We start from the raw sequence: 27,450 nt of genomic DNA on the forward strand, positions 1-27,450 counted from the left end.
TGCGAGGACAACACCTAGCTTTCAGTGCCAGGCTCTCATAGCTATACACAATGAGCCGTAAGATTGCTACCCTCCATCCAGCCCAGCCCAGCCAAATTAGACATTCAATTTTCTTATGACAATAAATCCCATTACCAAATGAACCAGCGCTTTCTAAACAAACAGTTCATTTTGTGCTTGGCTCTAATAATGATATGTTTGTAAATCTTGTGTAATTGCGTTTTTTTGTTTTTGTTGTTTCAGTGTACGTTATCAGCAGCTAATGAACGATGAGGCATTCCGGCAGCAGGCGGTAATTGCCTGGAGCCCAACCGTGGGAGAGTAATTACAGGGACAGAGAGGAGTATATGACTTCATGACTGCCACCATTTAATGATAATGGGGTGCAACTCCACAGTGCTGTGGTCAGCTAATCACTCTGGACTGGATGGGACACCTCTCAATGCAAACCAGCCGTGACTGGAATACAGAGTACCAGCTCGCCCACACTGATCTGTTACGCTCCGTGCCGCTCGACAGGGGAGCAGGCATATCATTATAACTGTGACCCTCTGCCACCTGCAGTGCCATGATTAGTGTCACCATGGATGGACAGGTTTAACGGCAGATAAACTAATCTCTTCCTGCCACACCGTTGAGGATGAATACACACCAATATCTCAGTTTTTACAAGCGTTGATTGGCCTTTTAGAAGGACATAATAAGAATAAAAAAGTGTTGACCTTGTTAAAAAAATAAAATATGATGAGAAAAGGAACTAACAAAAGGATCCTTTTTATCAGTTTTGAAGTAGCCTGCAGAAAATCCTTGGATCCAAACTCCTTTTCTATAACTCAAAGAAATGCTCAAAACTCAACATTGAAGATGAAAGACAGAAGACGCACAAGACTGAGGACAGACCTAATACTTTATCATTATAAAATTCTACCAAGGTTTGTTGAATCGAATGGCGATTAATTTCAAGGCCAGCACTTTTTCTAGAAACTAAATGTTAGTTTAAATATATGAATAAACTAGTCATATAGCTTACATATGAACCATACCACACCACATACCTACACATAGGCAAACTAAGGTAGCCTTTTGTTTTTGATCCATATATTTATCCAAACACATTTTATTTTTCAAATAAATACATGTAAATCTAAAGTATATATTTATCATAGCTGTGGTTTGGCGTGCCATAATAATCCAACTGCTCCCCCTGTTGTTTTTCCTTTGCAACAGATCTGTCACTTGGCATTCTGGGTAACTTGGGTAGCCAATCAAATAAAGTGTTTTCAACTCGTTGTTATGGGAGGAAAGCCAAGCTGAAACAACAAAGATTTGAAAAAGTTTTTCACTCATACCTGTTGCTGCTGATTCAGTTATATAGAAAAGGCCATCTAACGTTAAGATGTCTTCGGCTGAACGTTTGAATGTATTACGAGAAAGGAATCAAGACTTGTTGCTGCAGCTGAGGCACCAAACAGAAAGACTAAAAAAAAGTATGAGGTCCGAAGCAAGCATAAGTAATTCAGAAGCAACCGCACAATACATGACTAGTGGACAACGTTCGGTGGTTGAAAAGGACAGTAGAACAACGGAAGTCAGCCACCTCTTGTTGGAGCAGAACGAAGAGAATCGAAACCCAGCAGACTTTATGGTTACACTTAGTGACGCCGACCGTGGTCCTGCTGCACGGGCAGCCCTCGGAAAACCCGCTGTGCGGTTCAATGAGATAATCACCGTAGCCCCACTGAGAACGGCTGGTAAGTGTTTTATTGAAACTTTTTGCATGAAGGTTAAAAAAAATCTTTAAAATGCACACCAATGTTTCTTGTTACTGTAGACGAGTCGGTGGAATCTATTCCAGCACAATCCACACATTTCATGTCATCAGCACCATCCCTGATGATTGAAACCTCACAAAGCCATGTTGGGGATGGTCAAGCGGTGTATACTGGACTTCTCCGAGATCGAGGCAACAGCCGGCCCAGAGGCCACGTTAGATCCCAAGGCTCCAGGAGATCCAGCGCTAGACCCGTTGTCTACAACCAAGAGCAAGTATGGGTGAGCTAAGGAGTAGCATAGAAAGATAATATTTATTCCTCTTTCCCAGGGTCTAATTGCTGGCAGTCTCAGTTCATAACACATAGTTGAATTAAATTGCAATAAGGATGGTCGAGGCTAGGGATAATTGTTTTGCCAGTAGATGGTGCTGTAACATCAGAATGTGTTTCTGTTACCCACAACACTGACATCTCCCATAGTTCAGTTCTGTAATCCAGTTTAACTGCATAACCTGACCACAAGTGGTGACTTGCGTTGATGCTTGTGTTTGCAGAGAGAGATGGGCCGAGTCACAGAGCAGCCTCCTGGGCGGGAGCAGGGAACAGAGCAGCCTCCTGGGTGGGAGCAGGGAACAGCCTCTGACAGACGCCGCCTGCAGCCTTTACTTGGCTACGACTGGATAGCAGGTATCCTTCACTCTCAGTGATCCTCACTTGCACTTTCCCTCAATCTCCCTCTCTCAGGAGGTCTCCGTTTCCTTCTGTCTTTCTCTGGACACCCAATCGTCTTCTCTCGTTGAGATGTCTTTCTCGCTCTCTGTCTATTGCACTCTCTCACTCACCCATTCTTATTTTCACATTTTCTCTATCTCCTGGTGGCCTGAAACTAAGGCTAGAATTAATTTGAAATTGAGAATATTTCCCATGCCAATTGGTGTACGCCCCCCCCCCCCCCCCCCCCCCAGGTCTTCTGGATGCTGAGAGCTCCCTCGCGGAACGCTCTGAGGAGTTCTTCAGTGACCTGCGGACGTTCCGACTGGTCAACAGAGACCAGTGTGTCCACAGCCAGCATGTAGGGTGAGTCGGGTGCCTCGCCAGTTAGTACACCAGTTCATGTAGTCAGCATTGCAGCAGTTTGCATTAACGACGGGTGAGATGTCTCCAAGATGTCGTGCAACAGGAGAGAAAGATGGTCTGGAAATGGATTGTATTTGACGTATTTGTTCGCTAAATGTTTTGACTTCATCTGGACAGATTACTTGAGGATGAAGTCCCTCCCCAGCATCTGTCAGCAGAGGAGGAGACAACAGAGCAAACAGACACTCATCAGTGTAAGTCCTGATTCAACCTCCGTACCCCTAACACATGAAAGGGACCTGAGGAGGTCAGGTGTAGGTGAGAGACTTGGCATTAGCAACCACTCGTCCTCAAGCTACGTTCGCCTGGTCAGTCAACACAGTCGGCATGCATGGAGGTGTGGATGCAAAGGCTCATGTAGGCACTGACGGGTAGTCAGTTTGTTTGGCCTTTCAAGTGGGCCTTAGCAGACATTGGGTCACATTGGGCTTACATGTGCTGCTGCAGATGAGTGGAGCACCCTCCAAAAGACTCAAACTGGACGCGTTCATTCATCCATGCCGTAGACTCAACCGTAGGCCATCTGAGAACTGTTTATCCCCAGCCTCCTGAATGCTGCGCCTTCCACAGACAACTTTGCACTGACACTGTGATGCCGTCTGTTGATTTTTATTAGGAGGGTTTTTGTACTATGCTACTACAGTCCTGTACTGTTCGACATTACACCGTTATGAATGATAAATGTATATGAAATGTATATGAGAAATGTACTTCCGTGCATAAATAACGGGTAGTAAACAACTAATAGCTCTGTGTGTGTCCTCAGGTACGTTCTGTTACAGGATCAACGGCAGGTTGTTCCCAGCTTCTCTGGACCCTCAGGAGTCCTGTCCCGTGTGTAAGATGCCCAAAGCTGACCACCCCCACTCTGCAGCAGAGCCTGCCTTCATCAGGTGCTTAGCCCTATAGCTAAAACCTATCTTCATGGAGTTAATCCCACGTCTTAATCATTGCAAAGGGCTCCATCTTAAAAATGTCCCGTGAACAGGGAACACGCTCGGCTCATGTCCATTCGGCTTGGTCTCGTATCAGGACGGAAGACATTTTATCTGGCGAAACCGTCACTCGGATTATAATCCAGTAGTGTGACTGGCTGGCTCGTTTTAGCTCTGCAGGCTGTGGGTGTTATGAATGTGTCGTCGTTGTGTTTGTGTCCCAGGGTGAGCATACCTCGGTCCACCCTCCTGCCAGCCTACCAGTACAAGGCCCACCGGCGCTGCAGCTTCGACCCCTCAGACAGCCTCGGGTTGCCTTCAGTGAGTTGAAGACAGCCGCGACTGAGACGAGCCATGCCAGGCTGTTCTGACTGAATTAAAGATACAGTACCGACGCCGTTCCTCCGTTATCTGAGTCACGTGTCGTTAACCTGCTCAGGCCTACACTGCAGCAACACTACAGTTATCAGATTTTCACTCACCACGGCGCCTAACTTAATGCTTTGATTCTTCAGCTATGCTTCATAGAGCTTGCCTGTTGGGACCAGCCCGTGACATGGTTTGTGGCATTGTTGTGTCCCTCCCACAGCACTGTCTCTCAGGCTGGACGAACCCAGCCCCCAGCTCTCTGCCTCTGGCCAGCAGCCTGGACCTGCGGAGCTACCTGAGGAACACAGCGCCCCCCACTGGGCTGGCGTCAGCGCTGCCACAGCCTGGGAACCAGCAGGTGAGACGTTTTACATCCACCTTTAGCAGACGCTTTTATCGGAAGCGACGTAGGAATAGACACCTCGTGCTATGGCAAACTGTACGAAATATCTTCCCTCTGACCTTGTCTAACATGAATGGCCAGTCAGGGAGTGAAACCTTTTATAGGTCAAGCCTGAATGTACAGTATCACTGTGAAGAGATCAGGTCACCTTTAGCAAGCCTAGCTTTTATCAAGTCTTTAATCGTGTGAGCTTTATGTGCATCTTCTGAACCTCGTCCTCAGGAGGATCTCTCTGTGTCCAGAGTGTGTGGTAGCACACGCTCCGATCAGCTGTTGAACGTGTCTCGTCTGGCCCGCTACCATATCCAGCGTCTGCCTCCTGCTAACAAGCCACCATGTAGCTCCTCCTATCCTGTGTTCTGAACACCCACTGTAAACACCATCAAGTAGTCTTTCGACATATATTAAATAGGCAGTCCCAATCAGGCACACAGTAAGTATTTGAAAGGGCTGAAAAGGACAGTTTGACACAAATTGACCCTCCAAAAAAAGCAGATGTAAACCAAGCATTGTAAACCATTATGTTTACGTTAAACAGAACTTTTATTGATGACAAAATTGTATATCTGCGTTGTAGATTTTGCTGTTGAAATTTTTTGTTTGTTTTGTACTACTGAAATTGCTATCTATTAAAACTAGGTGTTTTTAAAGTTGTGCTCTTGGACAGGAAGTGAAGTTTGCAATCTCCGAAACTCTCATATCCTACTTTCCGTTTCTTTTCCCTTTTTTCCCTCTGACAAAGTTAAGAACTGTACTTCTGCGAAAAATAATTTAACTTCCCTCTTGAAGGAGTCAAGAAAGCCAAGACAGTCTGCAGTGCATGTTTATGAGGTTGCGTCACACACTGATTTAGAGAGGCGGGTGCCCGCCTCTTGTCCTAAAATTGTGACATTGATTTACTAAAAGATTACTTTTTTCTGTTGTGTAAAGTAATGAGGGCGAACTGTAAAAATGAAACCGGATCTTCAAGTTTGCCAGCTCTTTTTGGGGACGAATAATATTCAATTACCCACACGATTACAGTTAAGGTCAATCATATGCAGTGGGTGACGTGTTTCTCGTGTTTTAAAAACATTTAAAGATGCACAAAATGCCCACCGTAGAAATGTCATTTTTTATTTACATTACATACTGTTTCAGAGTGGTCTTTGAAATGGCGCTCTGTAACTACACTGAAATTACTGTTAATAATAAGGCACGTGAAAGCAAATCAAGACAATGTTGTGTCATAGACCGCAGATGAAAAGGCCCTCCTTTATTTTGTAATAGGCATATAATGTATTTCACTTATCAGGTGCTTTAATTCAAAGTGACATACAGTATCTGCGACCACTTGACAGCTCAGTAGAGTAGTCAAAATCTCTTTCAAGACTTTGTTTTCCGGTCAGATTTGATTAAAGCAATTGTTTGTCCGTTTCTACTTCAGCTATGTGGAGGAAGCTGGAAATTTCCTGGTATGATAAGCACAACAAACTAACTTAAGAGTAGGAGGTGCATTCAAGGAAATGCTTTAGTCTGAGAAGTGTGGGCTGCACTCTTACATTTTAGTTTTTGACTTTGGGCAATGATAATCTTAAATTATGAGAAGGACTGCCTATTTGTTATTGGCGATCCGGCTGTCAGTTGAAATTTACAAGGTAAGTGTCCCAGAATACCGAATTGAGGAAAGTCTGGATTAATTAATTAAAAACGTTGTCAATTGAACTTCGCTTCTTTGCGGTTTGAATATATACATATATATACATCTCTAAACGTTTTTCTACGTGCAATTTTTCGAGCTAACGTTTTTATACTAGGCCCTGTCAAAACGACATTACAACGCTGCTATTCACGCATTCTGACGAAATTGGGTCATAAGCTCTTCTTCGCTGTACCAGAAAGTGCCGACTGTCATAACATATCTAGTATTTCGTGTCTGTGTAAAGGGGCTTGGGGCTGGGGGAGTTATAACAGAGTCATTCTGGATTGTGAATTTTGGTTTTATATCAGTTCCAGTGATTATTGTATTCATAGTGTTACGATTCTGCGACAAGCTTGTTCTTAAACGCAGCCAAGAACATGCAGTCCCAACCTGCATTATAGGAGAGGAAGCTGGGTGATACTTGTCTTTCTTGGGCTTGGCAACACCTATTGTCCGACCACAATATTCACATTTCGTAAAGCTTGTAGCCTACTGTAGGCTTCTCGGAAACATCAGCTCATCCAAACCACTTCCTCTCCTATTCTTACAAGGAGGTTGTGACAGTCAGCAACATAGGCCTACGTCTGGGTTTAGATGAAGACAGTGCAAGTGATGGACAAGCATGGTCTTGGGTCTAGCCAAGACACTTCTAATATAAAATGCTTTGACAACACTTGATTAATTGTACATAATCAGTCACTCATGTGGCACACTCATGTCATTGCATGCAGGTGCACAGCCTACCATATGAAACCGGGCCTGGTGGATCTTGCAAGAACGCCAACACAGAATATGTCCCAGAGGGTTCTAATCTGTGCTGCAAGAAATGTCTTCCTGGTAATAGCTGTTGGTTTTAATAGGATGTCAGTTTTACACATTTCAACAGCCAGACTGGGAATACCATGTGACTCCTTACCCCCCCCCCCCACCACCACCACCACCACCACCACCACCGCCACCACCACCAGCAGCAGAAATAATAATAATTATAATATATATTTTATAGAAGTCATAGAGAGACACAACCATTGATGCTTAGTCTTGGATGTCAAGTTTATGGAATACTGTAGGTACGTAGAGGGTGTGCATTATAACAAGGCAAGGATGTGCCGATAAACCAAAAGGAAGAGACAGCCACACTGAGTTCCGACCATGAGAATGTATTCATATGTATTCATTCATATTCATATGTTCAGATGTTTTTATCCAAAGCTTCATACAGAGCAGGAATTGAACCTGCTTTAGACCTGGAGTCAGATTATTTCCCACTAAGATACCACTTAATGATGACCAAGCCTATAGGCCAGAGACCATGGCTGCATAACCTCAAAGTCTTCTTGGTACTGATCTCACTAAATTCTCGACAGGGACCCGATTCAGGAAACAATGCAGTGCCACAACAGAAACAGAATGTGAACAGTGTCCCGAAACCCAGTTCACAGACACATATCATTACTTCCGTAATTGCTTAAAGTGTCCCAAGTGTAATGAAGGTGGGTAGATAACTACGCCATCAATTTTGGATGTTTGCATGTGGTTCAATCAGTGTACACTTTCCTTGTATTTGTTTTTACCCCAACATAGCTGTTTGTCAATCTAATCATGTTTAATCGTCTAGACTGCATGTTGACTTCACATGAACGACAGTTCGTATGTGGCTAGTAAGAGCATCTATGTGTTCTGTTCAAAGACAAAGGCTTGCAGTATTTCCAGAAATGCTCCAAGACCACTCGGGCTCGTTGTACATGCCAGCCTGGGAAGTACTGCATAACTGGTTTTAAAAAACAATCCTGTGAAGAGTGCATGAGCTATACATCTTGCAAGCCTGGCCATGGTGTCTCCAGAAACGGTAGGATGGTCTGACTCTATATCTTCACACTTCCGTTTTTTTGTAGAAAGTAGATAATGTAATTGTTAGATGTATTGTAATCTGTAAAGTGTTACAATACAATTATTGTATTTTTTGTATTTGTATTGTATTTTTTTATTACAAAATGTATTACTTTTTTTAGCTGAGTAAGAGTAACTCCACTGTCACAAAGTCTTCAGGCCCCTCTTAGTCACTGAAAACATCAAAGACTTAGCACTCCCATCCGGTGCAACCAAACTGGTTAAAAAATGACACAATGCAACCTGTGCAATAAAATGGGATATCCTGTATACTTACTGACAACTTCCTGTGGCTTAGTCAAAATAAAAAGTTGTTTTTATGAGTAAAAAGACTAAAACAAGATTAGTTATATGTGAATAGTTATAAATCATGGAAGACTTCTCAGACAAACAGTATGTCCAAGGATTGGAATGTTCTCTCTGTTTCAGGATCTGCTGACTCGGATGTCAAGTGTGAAGCATGCCCTGATGGGACCTTCTCTGACATGCTCTCCTACACCCAGCCCTGCCAGAGACATACAGAGTGAGTAAGACAACCCACCACCACCACCACACACACACACACGCAAACACACACGCAAACACACACAAATGCAAACACACACACAGACACAAGTATACATGACATAAATGCATTCAAACATTTATTTGTATTTATTTCTATATCCAGTTGTAAGGCTCAAGGCAGTGTAATGCTACACCCGGGTAATGCTACCTCAGACAGTGTGTGTGAAAGATACAACCCTCAGATGACGATCTATCCAAAGACACCAACTGAACCAGAGACAACTACCCTACAGGCCACCACAGTAGCACCCAACACGACCTCTACACAAAAGGAAACTAGCTCTAAGACTACTGTTGCACCATCAGATGACAAATTGTCACACAAGGGGCTAGGTAATTATCTGTGTAAGTGATCTGGGTTTTTTGTGATAGTGGAGTGTGTGATGTTTTGTAAAAGGATGTTCCTAAAATGACTATATTGCAATCAAGTTATTTTTACACTGACCACTTTGCTACTAATTCATTCTCTTTTGGCAAATGTTTTTACTTTATTATTTTTTTTACATCACAGATGTATTATTATGGAGCTTCGCTGTATTTGGGGTGCTGGCTGTTCTCATAATTGTGATGTTGGTGTCATGCAAAATTAGACAAAGAGGTAAAGTGTTGCATATAAGATAGTTACTTGCTTGTCAAAATGTTTTGAATGTTTTCTGCTTTAAACTACATTTCTTCTGAGAGAAAGACATTCCAATATAAGCGACTTCACTGGCCAATATCATAAATTGAATACTTAAATAACTGAAATACTAAATAATTATTTAGTTTTAAAATACTTTTAAATTTTTTAAATTACGTTTTTATATACTTACGTAAATGTATAGTACAATGTAGTCATCACTTTAGAATCTAGCTCTGTAAAAGCTCTTTTGTATATAATTATTTTTTAATTTACTCTCTCTCAAATAATTTACAGATTATAAGATCAACAACTCCAACACAGATTCCAATGGAAATTTCGAAGTGGTGAGGTTAAGAGCATGTTTTTCTGTGATGTTTCTTTTTGTTAATATTACAGTGGTACACAACTGTATGACACAAACATCTCACACAAACCCGCTTTTTCATTATTGTGCATTATTCTGTCTCAATCTCGCTCTTCAGGTGAACCTCAAAGATCCCCCATTTACGTCTCTCACCTCCATATTCCGAGAACAGCAGTGTCTTCTGACAACAGGACACCACAGCAACAACATCAGTCAGGCACAACCTTCCCTTAACGGTTACTCCGGCAACCAGGAAAACAAGCCCATGCCTCTTCATTCCACTACCCAGATGATTACATATCAGACCCAGCCCTCCCCTCATCCCTCCAGCCCCCAGTCCCCAGTGAGTCCACTGCCCTCCAGCCCCCTGGTGAACTTCAACATCACTCTCAATGTGGAAATGGGGAATGGGTGCTGTTCTGCACCTTCCAGTCTGCCCACAGACTCTTTGCAAAATAACTTCACAAACCCACCTTTTCCTCTGGGGAAGGAAGAGGAGTGTGTCAGCGTGGCACAGCAGGAGGAAGGCAAGGAGGCGTTGATTGCAGTTCAGGAGAGTGAACATTCTTGAAGAAGCAAATGTTCTGTTATTTCATGTATATATTTCATGTACAAAGTGTATACATTGTTGTTGTTAGTGTAGTCTTAAATATGTGAAGTTATCTAGTTTACCTATAGTCTACATATTTTCTTAATACTGCTATAGAGAATGTTTAATCTTCTGATCAAAAGCATCATCATGGCTCATGTATAAGCCACTATCGCCCCCTCCTGGTTAAGGATTTACCATCGATGTATTCTCTTCACCAGAATTAAAGTACGGTGTTTAACATGATAAAACAATAATACATAACAAATGTAAAGAAATTGTATTATTTACATGAGATGTCTGTGATGGCCAGAGGGGTAGATCATATGACACAGAAAGAGGAAGTCGTGAATAGCGGCGCTAGTGGACCGCCGTACAGGTGGTGGGTTGGTTTCTATATGTGATCCGACACGACTTAGTCCCACACTCAAAGGGATCAGGCAGAGAGAAGAGGAAGCGAAGGGATCCTGTACTCGCTATTGATGGGAAAACTGAGTTTAGGATAGGGTCACACTAAGGAACGGTGAGTGGAGTGCCCTATATGTTAGTTAACTGTATTTAAATGTCTCCCTGATTAGTTTGATATCCGGCATGGCACGCTGTTTTGAAACCAATGAAAGCATCTCTCCGCGATGTTCGATACAGTTTTTTTTTTACGTTAGCTAACAGTCTTGCTAGCGCTACTGTACTAGCTTGCAGTACTAGTAGAAATAGTCATCTGCTGCTACAGTATATAGCCTGCCAACGTTAGCTAGCCAATTATACTTAGCTAGCTACAGGCATGTTTGGGGTTATGTAGATTAGCTAGAATCGCATTGTGAATATAAATATTCGCTGATGTTAAATTTTGATTCATAGTGTCAGTTTGTCTTAGAAACACCACTTGACATGTCACAAATATTCGTCAAAGACAGCGTTCGGAAAGAAGGACATTAGCAGGTCGAAATGCTGCGGTTGTCATTCCATCATGAATTAGGGCAGCTCTGGCTAAGGTTACTGTAGCCAGTCCTCCAGCTAGGTAGTTCAGTCGTATAGCTTGCCACAGTACTAGTTAGGTCTAGGATGCCAAGTACTTTTCTCATGGGTATCACTGAACCCATGAAAGTGAATTACTGACTGAGACTTGTCAATGATTGATTGCTTTGGAATAATTCTGACCACCTTCAAGATTTCATTGCAAGTTAATGTCTGTGTGTCTGATTCTATTCAGTTCCCAACAGAGAAACCAAAGAAGAGGATCAAACATTCTGCAGCAGGTGTTTTTGAACTTCCCTTCTGCACCCTCTTTCATGTAATAAGTGCTCTTGGCCCGAGCACAGTATAGTAAAGTATAAAGTATATAGTAAGTATAGTGAAGTATATCTGGCCTGCCTAGTGCAATTGGCCCCCGCCTACACTCTGCAGTTAAATGCAGCTCCACCCCAGTGCTTGCAAATGGCTTGCTGTCTGAAGGACGAGCTCCTGTGTTCCATCTGCCTGAGTATCTACCAGGATCCAGTCAGCTTCGGCTGTGAGCACTACTTCTGCCGCAAGTGCATCACCGAGCACTGGAGCAGGCAGGAGCCGCACGGGGCGCGAGACTGTCCGGAGTGCAGGAGGACCTTCGCCGACCCTCTGCTCTCCCCGAGCCTCAAGCTGTCCAACATCGTGGAGCGCTACTCCGCCTTCCCGCTGGACGCCATCCTGAACGCCCAGCGGAGCTCCTACCCCTGTAAGGACCACGAGAAGGTCAAGCTCTTCTGCCTGAGCGACAAGAGCCTGGTGTGCTTCTTCTGTGACGAGCCGGCGCTGCACGAGCAGCACCAAGTCACCACCATTGACGAGGCCTACGAGGAGATCCAGGTCAGTTCAGGTTTTAGACCAGGTTTTAGTCTGGCTCTGAGCTGTAGGCTAAACCATGTAAACTTGTAGGCTGTAAACAGCTTAGGTTCTCTAGTCCACTTATGGTTGCAATGTTCAACTTTTCTACTTCTTTTGAAACGGAAGTACAGTTAAAAAACCCAACTGAAAGGATTTTGCATGATTACGCATGAGTCAAAAACAACAACAGTGTGTAAACGAAAAGGGAACCTTGCTGTGAGTTCCTATTCAAGCTTGCACGCTAGGCACATTTGTTAGCTAGGTGTGGGAACAAATAGGCAAAGTGTTTTGTAGCAGCTGTGACAGAGACATTCCTTCTCTGATACTGTTAAACATGGGAGCCCTTGATCCCTACTGTTTGGCCAACAGCAAGGCGTGAGGGACGATAAGACCCAGAGCTGAGCTTTAATGGTTACTTGTTAGTGCCTTATTACTATCTCAGAAATCACGCCTACATTATGGGAATAGCATAACATAATTCTTTATTTAAAAAAAATTAAGCTCCACTTTGTCAGTGTCTTTGACATTATTTGTGCAGAAGTTTTCAGGTTGTGAGAGTTATTAGTACCGACATCATCCTGGCGTAAATAAGTGTATTTTACTAAGTAGAAATAACTGCAACTGGTTTCCAGTGTTAACACAAAGTACTTGTTGGGGTGCTTAAAAGACTTGGCAGCCTCTATCTTGTCCTTCCTCGTAATTCAGTTTAGATAGCGTGTAATAATAGACTGAGCACCACAAACATCAACGTTTTCCTTGTTCCATAACAGTGAAGCTTTGCATCAAAAGGTCAATGCAATGTAATCTCGATGCGGAATTAATTGGTACAACGCTCTGCCGGGCTTCCTTAGACGGTTTCTAGCGGTTTCTACAACAGCATCTCTCCCTGGAGGTCTTTTCAAGATGAAGTGTCGTGGCATTTCCTCTGCTGGTGGGAGGTTTCCAGGCTGCCCAGATCTACAGGGCCGAGGGAGCAGCAGGCTGGCACCCAGTCAGAAACAACCCCCCCTCCTCCTATTAGCTTGGCACATTTCAGTTTTGGATTTGTTGTTACGGCTTCAGGGAAACTGTACTCAATGATTCTTTCAGTTTTGTTTCCTTGGCTTCGCGCCTCGCCCCGGAAACCTGAACCGGTTTGTGCGGTCGGTCCTGGTGTTTGGGTCTGCTAGACCAGGATCCCATCCTCGGGTGCTTGGATGCCCAGCATTTGGACAGCAGAGTGTCAGGCAGGGTTGCCTATCAACGAAAGGGTGGTTTCATACATTTCAAAGCAGAATGGCAGTTGAGTGGTGGATGTGCAAAGGTTTGTTGACCCTATGGGAACAAAGGTCAGTTTTGACACGGGGAAGTCCTGATAATACCACACTCTAAGTTCTAAAGAGATTTGGTAGGGTCAATGTGTTAAAACGAAAAACTCTGATGTAAGGCTGTGGTAGGGCAGCTGAAAAAGCTTCGACTGTAAAAAATAAAAATAAAATCCAGCTTGAGATTCCTCTAAAAAGCACCGACAGTTGACATTGGAGTATGATCTCTTGTCTATGTGATAGTATCAGCTTGCTTTTAGCTGATGACAGCCTCCGCTTGTGGTCCATTAGAAAGCCCTGGATAGACAAATACTGACCACCCGCCATTACCTTGTTTACCTATCAGTCCTCTGCCTAGTCATTGTGCTCTATCACCAACTCATTAAGAAGGTCAACATCTCCCATCTCTCTCAATGTGGGCTACTAAGTTGGTGCCACAGAGGCTAAGTAAGTGCCAGTTGACTTTGTGACCGGCTGTGTTCCTGGCCACAGCAGAGGTAGAGCTTTGGTTGGTCTGTGCAGGGCTGGCAGGAGTTAGGAGTGTAATCTCCTTAGTTTGGCATGTCAGTGCTCTGACCTCAGGCCGTCATCCTTGTTGCTGTCAGGGCTGAGAGCAGGAGAAGGAGGAGGATGGAGAGGAGGGTTTTCGCCCACAGGGACACAGCCAGGTTTGTCCTTGAGGAGGGACCGGTCAAAACGGCCGCAGATCACACACACACTCACACCATGTTGCTCAGACCGTGTTCCTCCCACACACATCGCCTGCATGTGTCTCTTAACGTGAAGGATATGACAGGATACAGAAGGATTTGATGAAGCTCTGCCACGGGCTTGAGGCAGCCGAGATTTCCCAGGAAACAAAATCACTCTGTTGAGGGGGGGGACGACGACGAAGACTTCGACTCAACTTCCTGCGCAGGAGGTCCTCAGTCAACTCTAAAACATCTTTGTTTAAGAACACCACAATGTTCAAGAACAGCCATATATGAAATAGCGGCACTATTTTCACATAACGTGCTACAATAACAGTCAAGCTAAAACCTTTGCCGCATCTGTGTTTTCAATTCTCTGAATCCTCTCTGTGTCCGGTCTGGAGCAGAAGCTGAATCGACGGGCGCTTCTTTCATCCACCTGCCTGTACGGGGACGGGTTAGACCCTTCCTGTGGAGTTAGGGTGTTAGTTCAGCTCGGTGGTAGAGAGGGCTGACTGGATAGCCTTGGCGACTTTCGTCTCAGTTTTAGTCTTGGGGGACTGAAGTGGCGGAGCTGGAGAGAACCATGGGTGGACTTCTGCATAGCCACAGGCGTCTTCTTCTGCTCTGTTTGCCATCAGACCGCTGTGCTCCACCAGATGAGAACTGCACTGTTCCCTAGCCAGTCATTACATCGTCCGTCCATCCATCCGTCCGTCCGTGGGCAGGAAGCGGAGCAGCTGCCTCAGTTGGCCCCTGCTTGCTTCTACTCTACTTGACTCTACTCTTCTGTACTCTGCTCGTCTGTACTCTATTGTACTCTACCCTGTTCAGAAGTGCTCCATGGGCTTCATAGAGGGGGTGAAGGGCAGTGCTGGAGCCTGTCGTTGTCAGTCAAGCCACGTCTTCCCATCTCAGTCAGCCCTTGGTTGTCTGTAAGTTCTCATTAGACCTCCTGTGTACCCAGGTAGTGGTCAATTCCAGAGCCGGTAGACTTCCTCACTTCCTATCAGGTCCACAGAGGCCACACAGCAGAGTGTGTTAACATTTGCCTTATCTTTTCCGCTCGCTGTGGCACTGGGGTGATATTTGAAGCTGGAGAATGAAAGGTGAGAATGTGGCCCTTTTTTTTGAAGTGTTCCTTGCTGGCTTTAGAGCTGCCTCTCTCCTGCTCTCTCTCTCTCTCTTTCTCCCCCATCAGCAAACGTAAACAGCCGTTACTGGCTGCAGTAAATGAGTCAGGCAGTTTCAAGGGCACCCACAGCCGTCTCCTGTGGCCTGTCCCACTCTTCTCTACGTTCATCTCTCTTTCTCTCTCCCCCTATTTCCCTCTCATGTTTACGGCCCTCTTTTCTTGCCTGTACTTTTTTGTTCTCTCTCTCTCTCTCTATACCTCCATCTCTTCCTCCCTCGCTCTCTCTCTATACCTCCATCTCTTCTTCCCTCGCTCTTTCTCCCTCTGCCTCTCTTTTTCTCTTCCTATACCTCCTTCTCTTTCTCCCTCTCTGCCTCTCTTTCTCTCTGCCTCTCTCCCCCTTCCCTTGGCCTCTCTCTCCTCATGCCTCTCTCTTAATCTTCTCCTCATTCCCTTGGTATGTGCTTTATTAAATGTCAGGGCTTGCTCTCGTTAACTAATTCTTTAGAGAGGTGGTTCCCAGAGTTAGGCCTTTCCTTTCTTCTTCCTCTTCTTCTCCCTGCCTCTCCCTCCTGTTGATGCTAACCAGGCTGGAGTGTGGCGTAGCCCGGACGCCGCCTGCGTTCAGGTGGAATCAAGCCACGGGGAGAGGCAGAGCAGTCGGGTTCAGTTAAGCCGGCAGCACAGACGCTCAGCAAGGTCCTCCTGGGACTGGGAGAGCTGTCCTGACTGGGAGAGCTGTTCTGACTGGGAGAGCTGTTCTGAGAGGGAGAGCTGTCCTGACTGGGAGAGCTGTTCTGACTGGGAGAGCTGTTCTGACTGGGAGAGCTGTTCTGAGAGGGAGAGCTGTTCTGAGAGGAGAACTGTTCTGACTGGGAGAGCTGTTCTGACTGGGAGAACTGTTCTGAGAAGGAGAGCTGTTCTGAGAGGGAGAGCTGTCCTGACTGGGAGAGCTGTTCTGAGAGGGAGAGCTGTCCTGACTGGGAGAGCTGTTCTGACTGGGAGAGCTGTTCTGACTGGGAGAGCTGTTCTGAGAGGGAGAGCTGTTCTGAGAGGGAGAGCTGTTCTGACTGGGAGAGCTGTTCTGAGAGGGAGAGCTGTCCTGACTGGGAGAGCTGTTCTGACTGGGAGAGCTGTTCTGACTGGGAGAGCTGTTCTGAGAGGGAGAACTGTTCTGACTGGGAGAGCTGTTCTGACTGGGAGAGCTGTTCTGACTGGGAGAGCTGTTCTGATAGGGAGAGCTGTTCTGACTGGGAGAGCGGTTCTGATAGGGAGAGCTGTTCTGACTGGGAGAGCTGTTATGCTAACCAGGCCTGCCTACTCAGCCCTCCTTGCTTGATCAAAACACGACCAAAGAAACCTTCTGGCAGCCATTAAAACGTACTTGAAACAGGTTTACCACATGACAAGTACTCAATTGTGTTCGGAAGGAATTTGCTCTAATTTCCTTCCAGCGTGCCAGTGCAGTGATTACAGCCCATTCAGATCTCACCTAGCTCACATGACTGAGCAGGTGTGTCTGTCAGAACCCTGGCTGGGCTTCTGCAGCCATGGTTTTGGTTCTTCTTGTTTTTCCTCTGAAGAACTCGCGGCGAAGGGTTGGACTGAAACCTCTTTCTCGTGGCTGTGTTTACTGACCGCTGGGCAAACATCCCTTTTCTTCCTCCCGGCAGGCTTTGTTCCTCAGGCCTGTGTGTTCCTGGGCTGTGAAACAGGTCTGCAGGATGACACAGCTAACATGAGCGTGGACCCTGCAGCAGATACGGCAGGGTCACGGGTTTGATGTAGCGTGACATAGTATACAATACCTTCTCAGATCAGTACTAAAGGTGTGACTCTGTTTCGCCGTGGACTGGGTGCTGTGTGTGTGGGTTCTGTGTGTGTGTGTGTGTGTGTGTGTATGAACTGGTATGACAGGAGAGGAGAATGCCTCTGAGCAGGAAGGGTGGCTATGAAAGATGTTTTGTATGTATCTTGTGTTTGATCTTTAGGCTTTATGTAGCCATCCTACGTAGCCTAGCTCGAGTGTTGAAAAGGAGTGTGTGTGCACTGTGTGTACTGTGTGTGTGTGTGTGTGTGTACTGTGTGTATGTGTACTGCATTTGTGTGTAGCGATGGACATCCCTGGACCCTCTGCCCCACCCTATCCCGGGATTGTGAGCAGTGCGTTCCTGATTATCTTGGGAATTAAAGCAGATTACAGGCCATTGTTAAAAGGCCGGGGCCGGGCTGGGCCGTGATCTGCTGTAATTCCCTGTGTCTGTGATTAGCTGCAGATGATTGAATTAGACGTGCTGTTGATATGAGGTCCTCATTAACACTACACTTCGCTGAGGCACACATAATCCAGGCCTTCCTGCCACTGGGGTCACTGTCAGAGATAGACCCCTGGCAAGGCTGGTTGTGGGGCTCACAGTATCTACAAGATGGACCGCTGCCTGCTAGCCTCCTGTTCAGCTAGCTTCCACATGATCCACCCCCGGCTGTGAGGAGGCCGGTTTCCTGCTGGACGTTCATGTTCGCTGACGGCAGAATGAGGCACACTACCGGTCTTTACCATGAGCATTGGCTCATGTGAATTTAAATGCACTCAACACTGATTTTGTGTGTTCTGATTCCAATGTAAAAAAAAAATATATATATATATAACATCAATATTCCGATAAACAGTATCAATGTTTTGGGGGACAATAACCAAGTGAATGCAACATAGTTTATATTGCCTGAAATATATCGAAATATAGGTGGCCATGTCAAAAGGCCCAGTGTGGATCAACTGTTTTTCAATAACAGGCTGAAACTGAGTTGTTACTGCAGCTAGCTACAATTGATATATTTAACTGTCCTTCTTAAAGGTGTCCATGATGGGGCTGCAGCAGGCCCCCTTTTGTTTACAGTCTCTCTCTCAGGTATCTCTCTGTTGGGGACGAGGAGAGGTGATGAAGAAAGAAGGAGAGATGAGGATTGGGGCGGAGAAAAGGAGTCGAATGAGAGGAGGAAAAGAAAGGAGACGAGAGGAGGAGAGATGAGGATTGGGGAGGAGAAAGAAGGAGAGGAGGACACGAAAGGAGAGGAGAGGAGATGAGGATTGGGGAGGAGAAAGGAGGGGAGGGGAGGTGTGGAGAGCAGAGTCAGGGCATGGCTCTCAGGCTGGTGCAGGTGTAGGGGGGAATTCCCGCCTGATGGCTATGGTGTCACATGGACTCCAGTAGGCTATGTAATGTATGTGATGATCCTTACCTCAGGGGAGTAGGGTGTGTGTGTGTGTGTGTGTGTGTGTGTGTGTGTGTGTGTGTGTGCGTGTGCGTGTGCGTGTGCGTGCGTGCGTGCGTGGGGGAGGGGGAGGGGGAGGATGCGTGCGGACCACTCATTTAAGTGGGTCAAATATAAATGCTGCCAAGCAATTAAATGGCAGCTCTACAGACAGACATCAGATCACAGCTGGGTCCAGCTCATTCTGGCCACAGAGCAAGAAGACAGTCCTGTCAACATGAACAACAAGCTTGTCGGATGTTGATTCTTATTGGACACTGGCATCCAGACACCCAAACAGTACACAAACAGAATTGCGTCACAACATACTGGCCATTAGTGGGTTTCCTAATCCAAAGAAGTGGCCTTTTTCCCCCAGAGAGGGTATGGTTAGCCTCTGTATTTAGGTTTCTTAGGAGGCCATATCCCCTTTTTCAGGGATATCTGGTTTTATCCCACACACAGCCAACACTGAACTGTTTACATCGCTGGAACAGATGTAGAGCCATGTTTTTGGGAGCCTCCGTTGGTGAACAGCGAAGCATTCAATGTTTTTTGTGTGACTCGGTGGAACAGGATGTCCAAATATAGCCTGTATTAATAATGGCCCTTTCATCAGAAATAATTAGAAAGCTGATTTATGGCCACTGCTGACGTAGGACTTGTTAGAGGGTTACGTAATGTCAAAAAGCACAAAGCTGTGTGTGTGTGTGTGTGTGTAATAGTCCTAATCAAGCAGGCCATAGATGATGTATCCCCCCCTCCCAGATGAGGCCCAGCCCCTCCCTGGGTGATTGATACCTTGTCAGGAGGCCTCGCTCCACAGATCTCTGGAGCGGCTTCTATTAGCAGCATGGTCATGTAAGCACCACTGCAGATTGAATAGGTGGGATAGGATTAGGTCAAGCTCCTCCATGCATTACAGTGGTCCAGTCAGCAGAGAGTCTGGGTGTCAGCTCTTAACAGGATCCCAATACTGGGAGGCAGACTGCTCGTAGTTCAAGCAGCAGGACATGCTGTCATGTGCCAGGGCCCCAGACCTCCAGTCCTCTGCCAACTGCACATGTACACACACACACAAACACACACATGCAAGCGCACACTCTCTCTCACACACACACACACACACACACACACACACACACACACACACACACACACACACAGGGTCCCTGTGATCTGTAGCCCTGACAGCATCGGTGTCCTGAGAGGTTGACTAATGTTCCTCTCCTCTCTCCCTCCCAACATCCCTCGCCTCTCCTCTCTCTCCCAACATCCCTCGCCTCTCCTCTCTCTCTCCCAACATCCCTCTCCTCTCTCCCTCCCAACATCCCTCGCCTCTCCTCTCTCCCTCCCAACATCCCTCGCCTCTCCTCTCTCTCCCAACATCCCTCGCCTCTCCTCTCTCCCTCCCAACATCCCTCGCCTCTCCTCTCTCTCTCCCAACATCCCTCGCCTCTCCTCTCTCTCCCAACATCCCTCGCCTCTCCTCTCTCTCCCAACATCCCTCGCCTCTCCTCTCTCCCTCCCAACATCCCTCGCCTCTCCTCTCTCTCTCCCAACATCCCTCGCCTCTCCTCTCTCTCTCCCAACATCCCTCGCCTCTCCTCTCTCTCCCAACATCCCTCGCCTCTCCTCTCTCCCTCCCAACATCCCTCGCCTCTCATCTCTCTCTCCCAACATCCCTCGCCTCTCCTCTCTCTCCCAACATCCCTCGCCTCTCCTCTCTCTCCCAACATCCCTCGCCTCTCCTCTCTCCCCCCGGGCCTAGCCCCTCCCTAGCATCTATCACAAGGCTGGCCAGCGCTACTCTTCTGTAAAAGATGTGTTAGTCTTTTAACTTAAAAATAGATCCATAAACAAATACAAACATTTGGATTAAAGTATAAACAAATCCCAGAAGATTTGATAAAAACCCTGAATATTATTCTAACCTCAAATCGAGTATGTTTTGTTAAATGACTAATTTAATCACAATCCCTCCGCCAAAGATAGCTTCCACTAAATCCCGTGTTTGTTGTAGTCGGAGAGAGTAAGGGGTGGATTTGCATGCAGAATGTCCCGGTGCTCTGCTGGAAGTGGAGCAGGCTCACAACATTCATCATTTACATGACGTGCCCTACATTCTCCTCGCTGGAGGAAGACTTCCAGGATCACCACCACTGCTCTCCTCAGAAGGAGTTTTTGTACTTTTCTTCTCTCCTCCCCCCCTATCTTCTTGCGACCCCATTTTTGGTGGACGTTCTCCATGTTCCCTCCATCCATCAAGTGTCTCAGATTGTACAACCTAGCTCCTCTCTTCTCTGTTCTGGACTACAGAGTTGAGATGCAGCCGCCGCACAGTGACTCCTCAGACTGTTGTCCATGATGGAGAGGAGAGGAGTGAGGCTGTACAGAGTTGAGATGCAGCCATGCTGCTGCAGCTCTGTGACTGCTGGGAGCAGCCAGGCTCCTCTCCTCAGGGTCTGCAGGCTGTAGAGCTGCAGGCTGTGCTGACAGTGGAGGAAAGCCAGGGCCAGCCAGCGGAGGCAGCTTGAGCCCAATTTGATGTCTCAGACCAATTTTTTTTTTATTTTCTTGTCCTGACACAGCTTTTTTTGTTGACTGTGAGTTGTTATTTATTAAGTTTATACCGTGTGTGGGTCCTGAGGGAAGCGGGAAGCTGCATTGGAGGCCAGGAGACTCATGATAGAGCTGGCACACTTGGCTCTGAGGTTATTATAGTTTAACAGCACTATTTGGCCAGTTTCTACTATACACTGTAGTTTGTCCAAAAGTGACACACCCTTTCCTTTTAATATTCTAACCAATTTTGTACCTGTTAATGGTTCATCATGCAACAAGGAAAAATACCTGAAAGCGTATTCATGGCACTGATTGACTTTTCTTTGGAACAGTGAGTCAAGGACCCAGAAATCCACAGAACATTCCTTCCATCCTACGTGTAAGAGCGGTTAGCTGAGTTCACTGTAATGAACAATCCAGCTTCCTAATACTGAAACTGATGGCGTGTGTGCCAGTGCTGGATGCTCTCATCAAATCATTGTCACCAGCCTGCCATCCTGTGCCTGGGACATGGGCTATGTGTGTCACTGAGTGCTGCAACGGCAGGGTCATGCTGTGTGAGGGAAGATCCTGCTGTGTCATGTGGTGCTCCTAGCCTCCAGATGCTATAGGTTGTCATGACAGCATGCTAGGATGGCTAGCATACAGCCATTGTGGTAGCATGCTAGGCTAGCTAACTAATACTGTGTGTCACTGGTCCTCATGTTAGGCTAGCTAACTAATACTGTGTGTCACTGGACCTCATGTTATCATGGTAGCATGCTAGGCTAGCTAGCTTGCAGCTACCGCCTCACTGCTCCTCATATCTTATTATGACAATCTGCTGACTGGCCTGGCAGGGCTGTGCAGGTCCCAGACAGTACTTCACCACGGCTGTAGCATCCAGCTAGCCAGAACCAGACTACAAACTGCTCTGGATGTGGAGGCCATGTTTGGGAAGCCAGTGTAAAAAGGCCTCTGGCAGTGCTGCGGTAGCTAGCTAGGTGCATCCCTCTCCTACGATGATGGGTCACTTCTCTTAGACCTTTTGTTTATGGACTAGGTAGTCAACACGATGACATCATGGTATCTGTTAACCACTGGGTTTCTACTCTTTTACTGTCTACGTAACAGATCGTTTTTTCTCAGGTTAACAGGGACTGTAACAGTCTTTCTGGGTCAGAATGGGCAGAAGAAATCAATATTTGTCAGTCTGAAACACTACTGTGTATAAATGATAATGGTGCAAACAGCAGTGCGTGCTTGTGTGTGTACAGGCTTACAGGTTTTCCTACTTGGCAACCCAAAGCTGATCAACTGTGAATGAGGTGTGAGTGTGAGAAACCGACCCTTCCCTTTGCTGTCCTATTTGTTGTGATTTACACAGCAAGGCCAAGGGACCGGCTGTGTGGGGATGTGTGTGTGTGTGTGTGTGTGTGTGTGTGTACTGGGCTCTGGCTGTCCTCTCAGCTCCTGCCAGTGTTTACTCTCCTCTTCTGCAGACTGAAGGAGTTACGACCCGGCCCTGCCTCCAACGTGCTGCACGATATCATCTTTTTTTTGGGGGGGGGGGGGGGGGGGGGGGCTGTTTCAGATGGTGGAGCTCATCTGGACACCTGTCAGGGTTGCAAATGTTGAATAACTATAATACGGTCAACAAAGGGAGCAACTCTATTTTACATTTTTACATGAGCCTATGTTAAAGAAAAGAGTGAAAAGGAGTTTTATGCACAGATTGTAGGTTGTACGCACGATAGCAACCTCATAATAACTGCAGGCTTTGGCAACTTACAATTTACAAATTGGTCTTATTTTCGCAGACTTTTTCATCCAAAGTGGACATTTTTACATTTACAGTAGTAAGTGGTAATCAGGTAATCAAGGACCAGAATGGCAGGATTCAGGTTTGGCAGGTACTTCAAGAAGTAATGTACACTTAAGTGCAGCTTTCTTGAAAGTTCTCTTTGACATCAGTGAATAGGAATAAAATCAGAGGAAACCATTCTTCGGCGTTGCAGAGTGAATCAGCATTCTGAGAACAGCTCCATCATTCACACTCTGACTCTGCCTCTTGTTTTGTTTGTGTTCTTCAACAGGGTTGCCAGTTTGAAGCCAATAACCATCTTGAAGTTAGCTAGCTGATTTAATTAATTCAGCCCGCAGCTGTGTTGGAAGTTGGAGGAATTTAAAGTCCCCTGTGTGTGTTTAAGAAATGACATTTTTGGAGATGTTGTACCCTGGAGCTGCGAGCATGCGGGATGTAGGGAGGGAGTGGAAAATAAAAGAAGACACGTTAAAATGAGTTTTAGATTTATAGCCGTCTAGCTTTGACCCTGTACCCTGCAGCAAGGCATCCTGGGAAAATGTAATGTCCGGTTTTGGTTGGCCAGCTGAGATGGGCTGGAGAGCTGCAGTCACAGATCACCAACATGAACGCACACACACACCTCTTGGAGGATGAGACAAAAAAAAAGCAAGTCTGCCCACACGCAATTGGTCATAAGGTTGTTCTTGACGTCTGTGTGTTGTTGAGGGATGTGAAACCATTGGATCAGTATGCAGTCTCACGCTGTCTGACTGAGATTCATGTCACACCTCCTTGTGTCCCTGGGAACATTCAAATGAATGTTTTATGTCTTTTTCAACCAATTACGACATTCAGGCTTTCTGGCTCATTTACAAGCAAAAATAACTGGTCGTTAAGACAAATGTTGCATTCCAGTGCCTTGATGGATAACAGTGCTTTAGGTATTGTTCTATGCTGCTCAGTCTATTTTTTACCCATGCATCTCTGCTGAGGAAATGTGTGGGCTGAGCTGTCATCGTGCGGCCCTGGTGCTGGTCGGCACCAGAGGCCTGTTTGTGTGCCTTCACGAGGAGGGAAAGACGAAACCAGAGAAAGACGAGAGGAGAAGGACACCTCTGGGGTTTTTCTTCCGGAAACCTTAGACTCTCTTTCTCTCCGTTTTGACTTCATTACTCCCTCATCCATTTCTGGGTGCTCCTGACCCAGCGGCCCGGCCGGGATGCTGGAAGGGCAGAGCCGAACAGGCATGCAGACCCTCTCATTTCAATCCTCCTAGATCCATCCTCCATCCTGTGTGTTTCCGAGATTTGGTTGTGGCGAGGCGAGCTCCTCGATTGATCCATTCTGAAAGGCTTCGAAAGGGAGGAGGTGAGAGAGGAGAGACCCGAGTCTCCCTCTGAGCCGGCAGCAGGGGTCTGAATATGACCTTCGCGTGCACTTGAGATCGGCAGCAATCAGTTTGTTTCTTCACAACAAGTGAGAGGACCAAAAGGGGAGGAGGAGAGCTGCTCTAGTCCAGTCCTTTGACAAAGTCATGGACTAAATCCAGAGTCAGTCATATTTGATGAGATGTCGTGTTGCAGTACAGTTGCTTACGTGTGTGTGTGTGTGTGTGTGCGTGTGGTTGCAGAGGGAGATGAAGGAACAGCTGGCCACTCTGCAGGACAGTGAGAAGGGACACACTGAGGCCCTGCAGCTTCTCCAGAGACAACTCACAGAGACCAAGGTAGGTACACACACACACAACTCACAGAGACCAAGGTAGGTACACACACACACAACTCCAATTAAGGGGTGAATAATGAGTTCTTCTCTATCTTACTCTCTTGTTTTTTATTTAATTTTAATCTCTGTGTGTTGTTGCCTCTCTATCTCCCTCCCACCCACTCACATACACACTCATACACACACAGTCCACTCACTGTTTGGACTGACAGTGAATGTCCAACGAGCAGATCGGTTTATTGAGCAGCTCTTTAATCTTGACACCTTGTTTTAATCAGCCCAGCGAGAGCATCTAGTCAATATCAGCTTTTCCCCCCCCAGCTCTCTGCTCTCTCTCTCTCTCTCTCTCTCTCTCTCTCTCTCTCTGTCTGTCTCTCTGTCTCTCTCTCTCTCTCTCTCTGTCTCTCCCTATGCCTTCATTCTCTGCTCTCTGCTCATCTCTACCTCTTTACCTCTCTCTATGCTCTGCTATCTGCCCTCTCTCTCACACAGACACTGTGTGTGAGTGTTTCTCTCTTCTAAGCAGTAAGTCTCCTAAGTATTCTGTGCTATTGGGAAGGAGGGGGAGCTGCCTGCCTGTATTAGTCATCCTGGAGCAGGTGCAGTGCAGCCAGTCTTCCTCCTCCTGCTGTCGCCTACACACAGTAGCATGGCCATCCCTCCTCCTCCATACACTTGACTGCATGGACAGCAGCGTGTTCAGGACCTCCAGTGTCGTTTAGAAGGAGCCCTTTCGCCTTCCCCCGCCTGCCTGCCATCGTCTTTAGCTGCCCGTCTGCCAGCTGTAGGTATTCTGCCCCACCCCCTACAGGCTCAATATACTGCAGTCCGTCTCATTAGGTTTGCATCCATTTGTGCAAAGTGCAACTGCCCGGAAGAGGGGCTGGTATAGTGCGAGCACATTGATCCTCCGGCCCATCTCCACTGCGTTTGTTTTGATGTCGGTAACACGTCTTTATCAGCCTCACTGTTGCTGTATGATGAAGATGAACCACTGAATAGAGCTCAACCCCTTCTAGGTTAGGGTAGTGAGCTAGCCTTTCAGATTGCCACACTGGCCTGTTGGTTATCCAATCAGCCAGCCTGTCACCCAGCCGGTCAACCAATTACAACTTCCGACCTCATGTCCAGCCCTCCTCCCACTGTCACCAGGTGGGCAATGGTAGACAGGAAGCCAGGCAGGCAGACAGGAAGCCAGGCAGGCAGCCCACCTTGATAAATGTGAGCCCACTCCCACACACAGAGGACCTCTACGGGAGATAAATGATTTTAATAGGCTTTCAGCTCCCACTGCTCCAGAGAATCCCTGCCCTGGCCAGGAGATCTGAGGCTGGGCTGTTTGATGGAGATTGATGAAGTTCAAGCAATGAGTAATAAAGTCTATATCTGGCCACCATGGCTCCTGTTCCTCATCATCATCCTCCTACTTAACCTCCTCCTCCTGGTTCCTGTTCCTATGTGCTGAGGAGGAGGAGAAAACGGACATGTTATCCAGGGGAAGAGAATGTTTCTCCAGTACAGTGAGAGAAACTGCAGAGGCAGAGGGACAGAGCCATGGAGACAGTTCTACAGACAGAGGCTGTCTTGGCCTGTAGTGGTTGCCCCAGGGCTCATCCGATCTCCTTCTTCGATCTCTGACTGACAGGGGTTCTGCCTGGGTTCTGCCTGGATTTTTCCCGGGTTCTGGTTTCAACTACATTGCTTCCTTTCTGCAGCACTCTTTCTCTCCCTCTCTCTCTCTCTCTCTCCCTCCCTGTTCCTCCCTGTCTCCCTCCCTGTCTCTCTCTCCATCCCTCCCTCTCTCTCTCTCTCTCTCTCTCTCTCTCTCTCTCTCTCTCTCTCTCTCTCTCTCTCTCTCTCTCTCTCTCTCTCTCTCTCCACCCTTCCCTCTCTCTGTCTCTGTTTCCCTCCAGCTCTCCACTGTCCTCTCTGTCTAATAGCCCTAGTTTATCTGCCTGTCCGCCAGTCTGCTTTACACAGCGGGCCCGTTCTCACTTGACCTTGGTAGGGTGAGAACGGTCATTAGAGTCTTTCTCTAATGACAAACTCACTGCTCATGTCCTTCTCTACCTGAACAACCACCTCCTACAGACAACACCAAGTCAAACTCTTTCCTCCATCCAGCCTCAATCAAGCGACGAGTTCAAACAACTCTATTGACTTATATCCAGTCTCTATTTGACAACATTCTAATCGCAATCTGAAGAACATCTACTTAAACGCTGTGTTCCCTTCTTCTTTGATCAACCTTTACCGAACAAGATTCGCTATCTAACCACCATCTACCAGCAGAGTCAGCGGAAATGGCTATCAAGCTGTCTGCTGTGCCTTTAGAGGATAGCACAGCGGGAAAGCATTTGTTTTTCTTTGAAGCGTATCAGGGCACATGTTGAACCCAACTCGAATACATAAATTCACATTTACATAATAGTTAAGCACTTTGTATCCTCTGGGGATGTTGACTCTTGTCCAATTAAGTGTGTCGATGTGGGCAAACAGAAACACCTGTTAAAAAAAAAAAAAAAAACGTCAAGTAGTTTCCTCAGCGTAATGAAAACAGGAAACCCCTTAACCTGTGCTTTGAGCTGTCCTCGTTTGTAGCCTCATTTCCAAATCCCGTGTGCCCTATTTCCCTGTGCCCCCGTCTCCTGTGTTCCAGTCCTCGGCCAAGGGCCTGCGCGCCACCATCGGCGAGGCGTTCGAGCGCCTCCAGCGGTTCCTGCGCGAGCGCCAGAAGAGCATGCTGGAGGAGCTGGAGACGGACACGGCGCGCACGCTCGCCGACATCGAGCGCAAGATCCA

General features: G+C 46.6%; 3 protein-coding genes across 6 annotated transcripts in view; all 3 read left to right on the plus strand.

The window, feature by feature from the left end:
• Nucleotides 1–1,886: 1,886 nt before the first annotated feature.
• miip (migration and invasion inhibitory protein) lies at nucleotides 1,887–5,362 on the plus strand. 2 transcript variants are annotated; one of them, XM_062460981.1, is made up of 8 exons: nucleotides 1,887–2,052; nucleotides 2,327–2,459; nucleotides 2,738–2,849; nucleotides 3,027–3,103; nucleotides 3,676–3,802; nucleotides 4,069–4,165; nucleotides 4,434–4,571; nucleotides 4,839–5,362. In XM_062460981.1, exons 1-8 carry the CDS (start codon nucleotides 1,894–1,896, stop codon nucleotides 4,977–4,979), a joined length of 984 nt encoding a protein of 327 aa, XP_062316965.1. In that variant the 5' UTR covers nucleotides 1,887–1,893; the 3' UTR covers nucleotides 4,980–5,362. The 2 variants fall into 2 exon arrangements, with proteins under 2 accessions (XP_062316965.1, XP_062316974.1); XM_062460990.1 differs by having other exon boundaries at nucleotides 1,887–2,046; nucleotides 4,839–5,359.
• A 592-nt stretch (nucleotides 5,363–5,954) lies between these two features.
• tnfrsf1b (tumor necrosis factor receptor superfamily, member 1B) lies at nucleotides 5,955–10,605 on the plus strand. Of its 2 annotated transcripts, none has more exons than XM_062461032.1 (9): nucleotides 5,955–6,253; nucleotides 7,029–7,134; nucleotides 7,665–7,790; nucleotides 7,988–8,146; nucleotides 8,617–8,710; nucleotides 8,858–9,087; nucleotides 9,266–9,352; nucleotides 9,671–9,720; nucleotides 9,859–10,605. In XM_062461032.1, exons 1-9 carry the CDS (start codon nucleotides 6,197–6,199, stop codon nucleotides 10,309–10,311), a joined length of 1,362 nt encoding a protein of 453 aa, XP_062317016.1. In that variant the 5' UTR covers nucleotides 5,955–6,196; the 3' UTR covers nucleotides 10,312–10,605. The 2 variants fall into 2 exon arrangements, with proteins under 2 accessions (XP_062317016.1, XP_062317006.1); XM_062461022.1 differs by having other exon boundaries at nucleotides 5,956–6,253; nucleotides 8,858–9,099.
• Nucleotides 10,606–10,703: 98 nt separating this feature from the next.
• trim62.1 (tripartite motif containing 62, tandem duplicate 1) overlaps nucleotides 10,704–27,450 on the plus strand; it is a 21,812-nt gene continuing 5,065 nt past the window's right edge. Inside the window, exons 1-4 of one of the 2 annotated variants that reach the window (XM_062461003.1) lie at nucleotides 10,704–10,852; nucleotides 11,540–12,171; nucleotides 24,554–24,649; nucleotides 27,308–27,450. The exon at nucleotides 27,308–27,450 is cut by the window's right edge and continues 183 nt beyond it. In XM_062461003.1, coding sequence (XP_062316987.1) covers nucleotides 11,764–12,171; nucleotides 24,554–24,649; nucleotides 27,308–27,450 — 647 coding nt within the window. In that variant the 5' untranslated portion in view covers nucleotides 10,704–10,852; nucleotides 11,540–11,763. The remainder of the gene's footprint in view (nucleotides 10,853–11,539; nucleotides 12,172–24,553; nucleotides 24,650–27,307) is intronic. The other variant, XM_062461010.1, reaches the window with a different exon arrangement.

The sequence above is a fragment of the Osmerus eperlanus genome, chromosome 1 (assembly GCF_963692335.1).
Source record: "Osmerus eperlanus chromosome 1, fOsmEpe2.1, whole genome shotgun sequence".
In the NCBI taxonomy this organism is placed as follows: domain Eukaryota; kingdom Metazoa; phylum Chordata; class Actinopteri; order Osmeriformes; family Osmeridae; genus Osmerus; species Osmerus eperlanus.

What these genes read in the sequence shown, in the direction of transcription:
- miip (XM_062460981.1), top strand. Translation starts at nt 1,894, where the DNA reads ATGATTGAAACCTCACAAAGCCATGTTGGGGATGGTCAAGCGGTGTAT. An exon ending in GTCCACAGCCAGCATGTAGG is followed by an intron (nt 2,850 to 3,026) that starts GTGAGTCGGGTG and finishes TCATCTGGACAG; the next exon opens with ATTACTTGAGGATGAAGTCC. An exon ending in CACAGCCTGGGAACCAGCAG is followed by an intron (nt 4,572 to 4,838) that starts GTGAGACGTTTT and finishes CCTCGTCCTCAG; the next exon opens with GAGGATCTCTCTGTGTCCAG.
- tnfrsf1b (XM_062461022.1), top strand. Translation starts at nt 6,197, where the DNA reads ATGAGAAGGACTGCCTATTTGTTATTGGCGATCCGGCTGTCAGTTGAA. An exon ending in TGTCAGTTGAAATTTACAAG is followed by an intron (nt 6,254 to 7,028) that starts GTAAGTGTCCCA and finishes CATTGCATGCAG; the next exon opens with GTGCACAGCCTACCATATGA. An exon ending in GTGTCCCAAGTGTAATGAAG is followed by an intron (nt 7,791 to 7,987) that starts GTGGGTAGATAA and finishes TTCTGTTCAAAG; the next exon opens with ACAAAGGCTTGCAGTATTTC.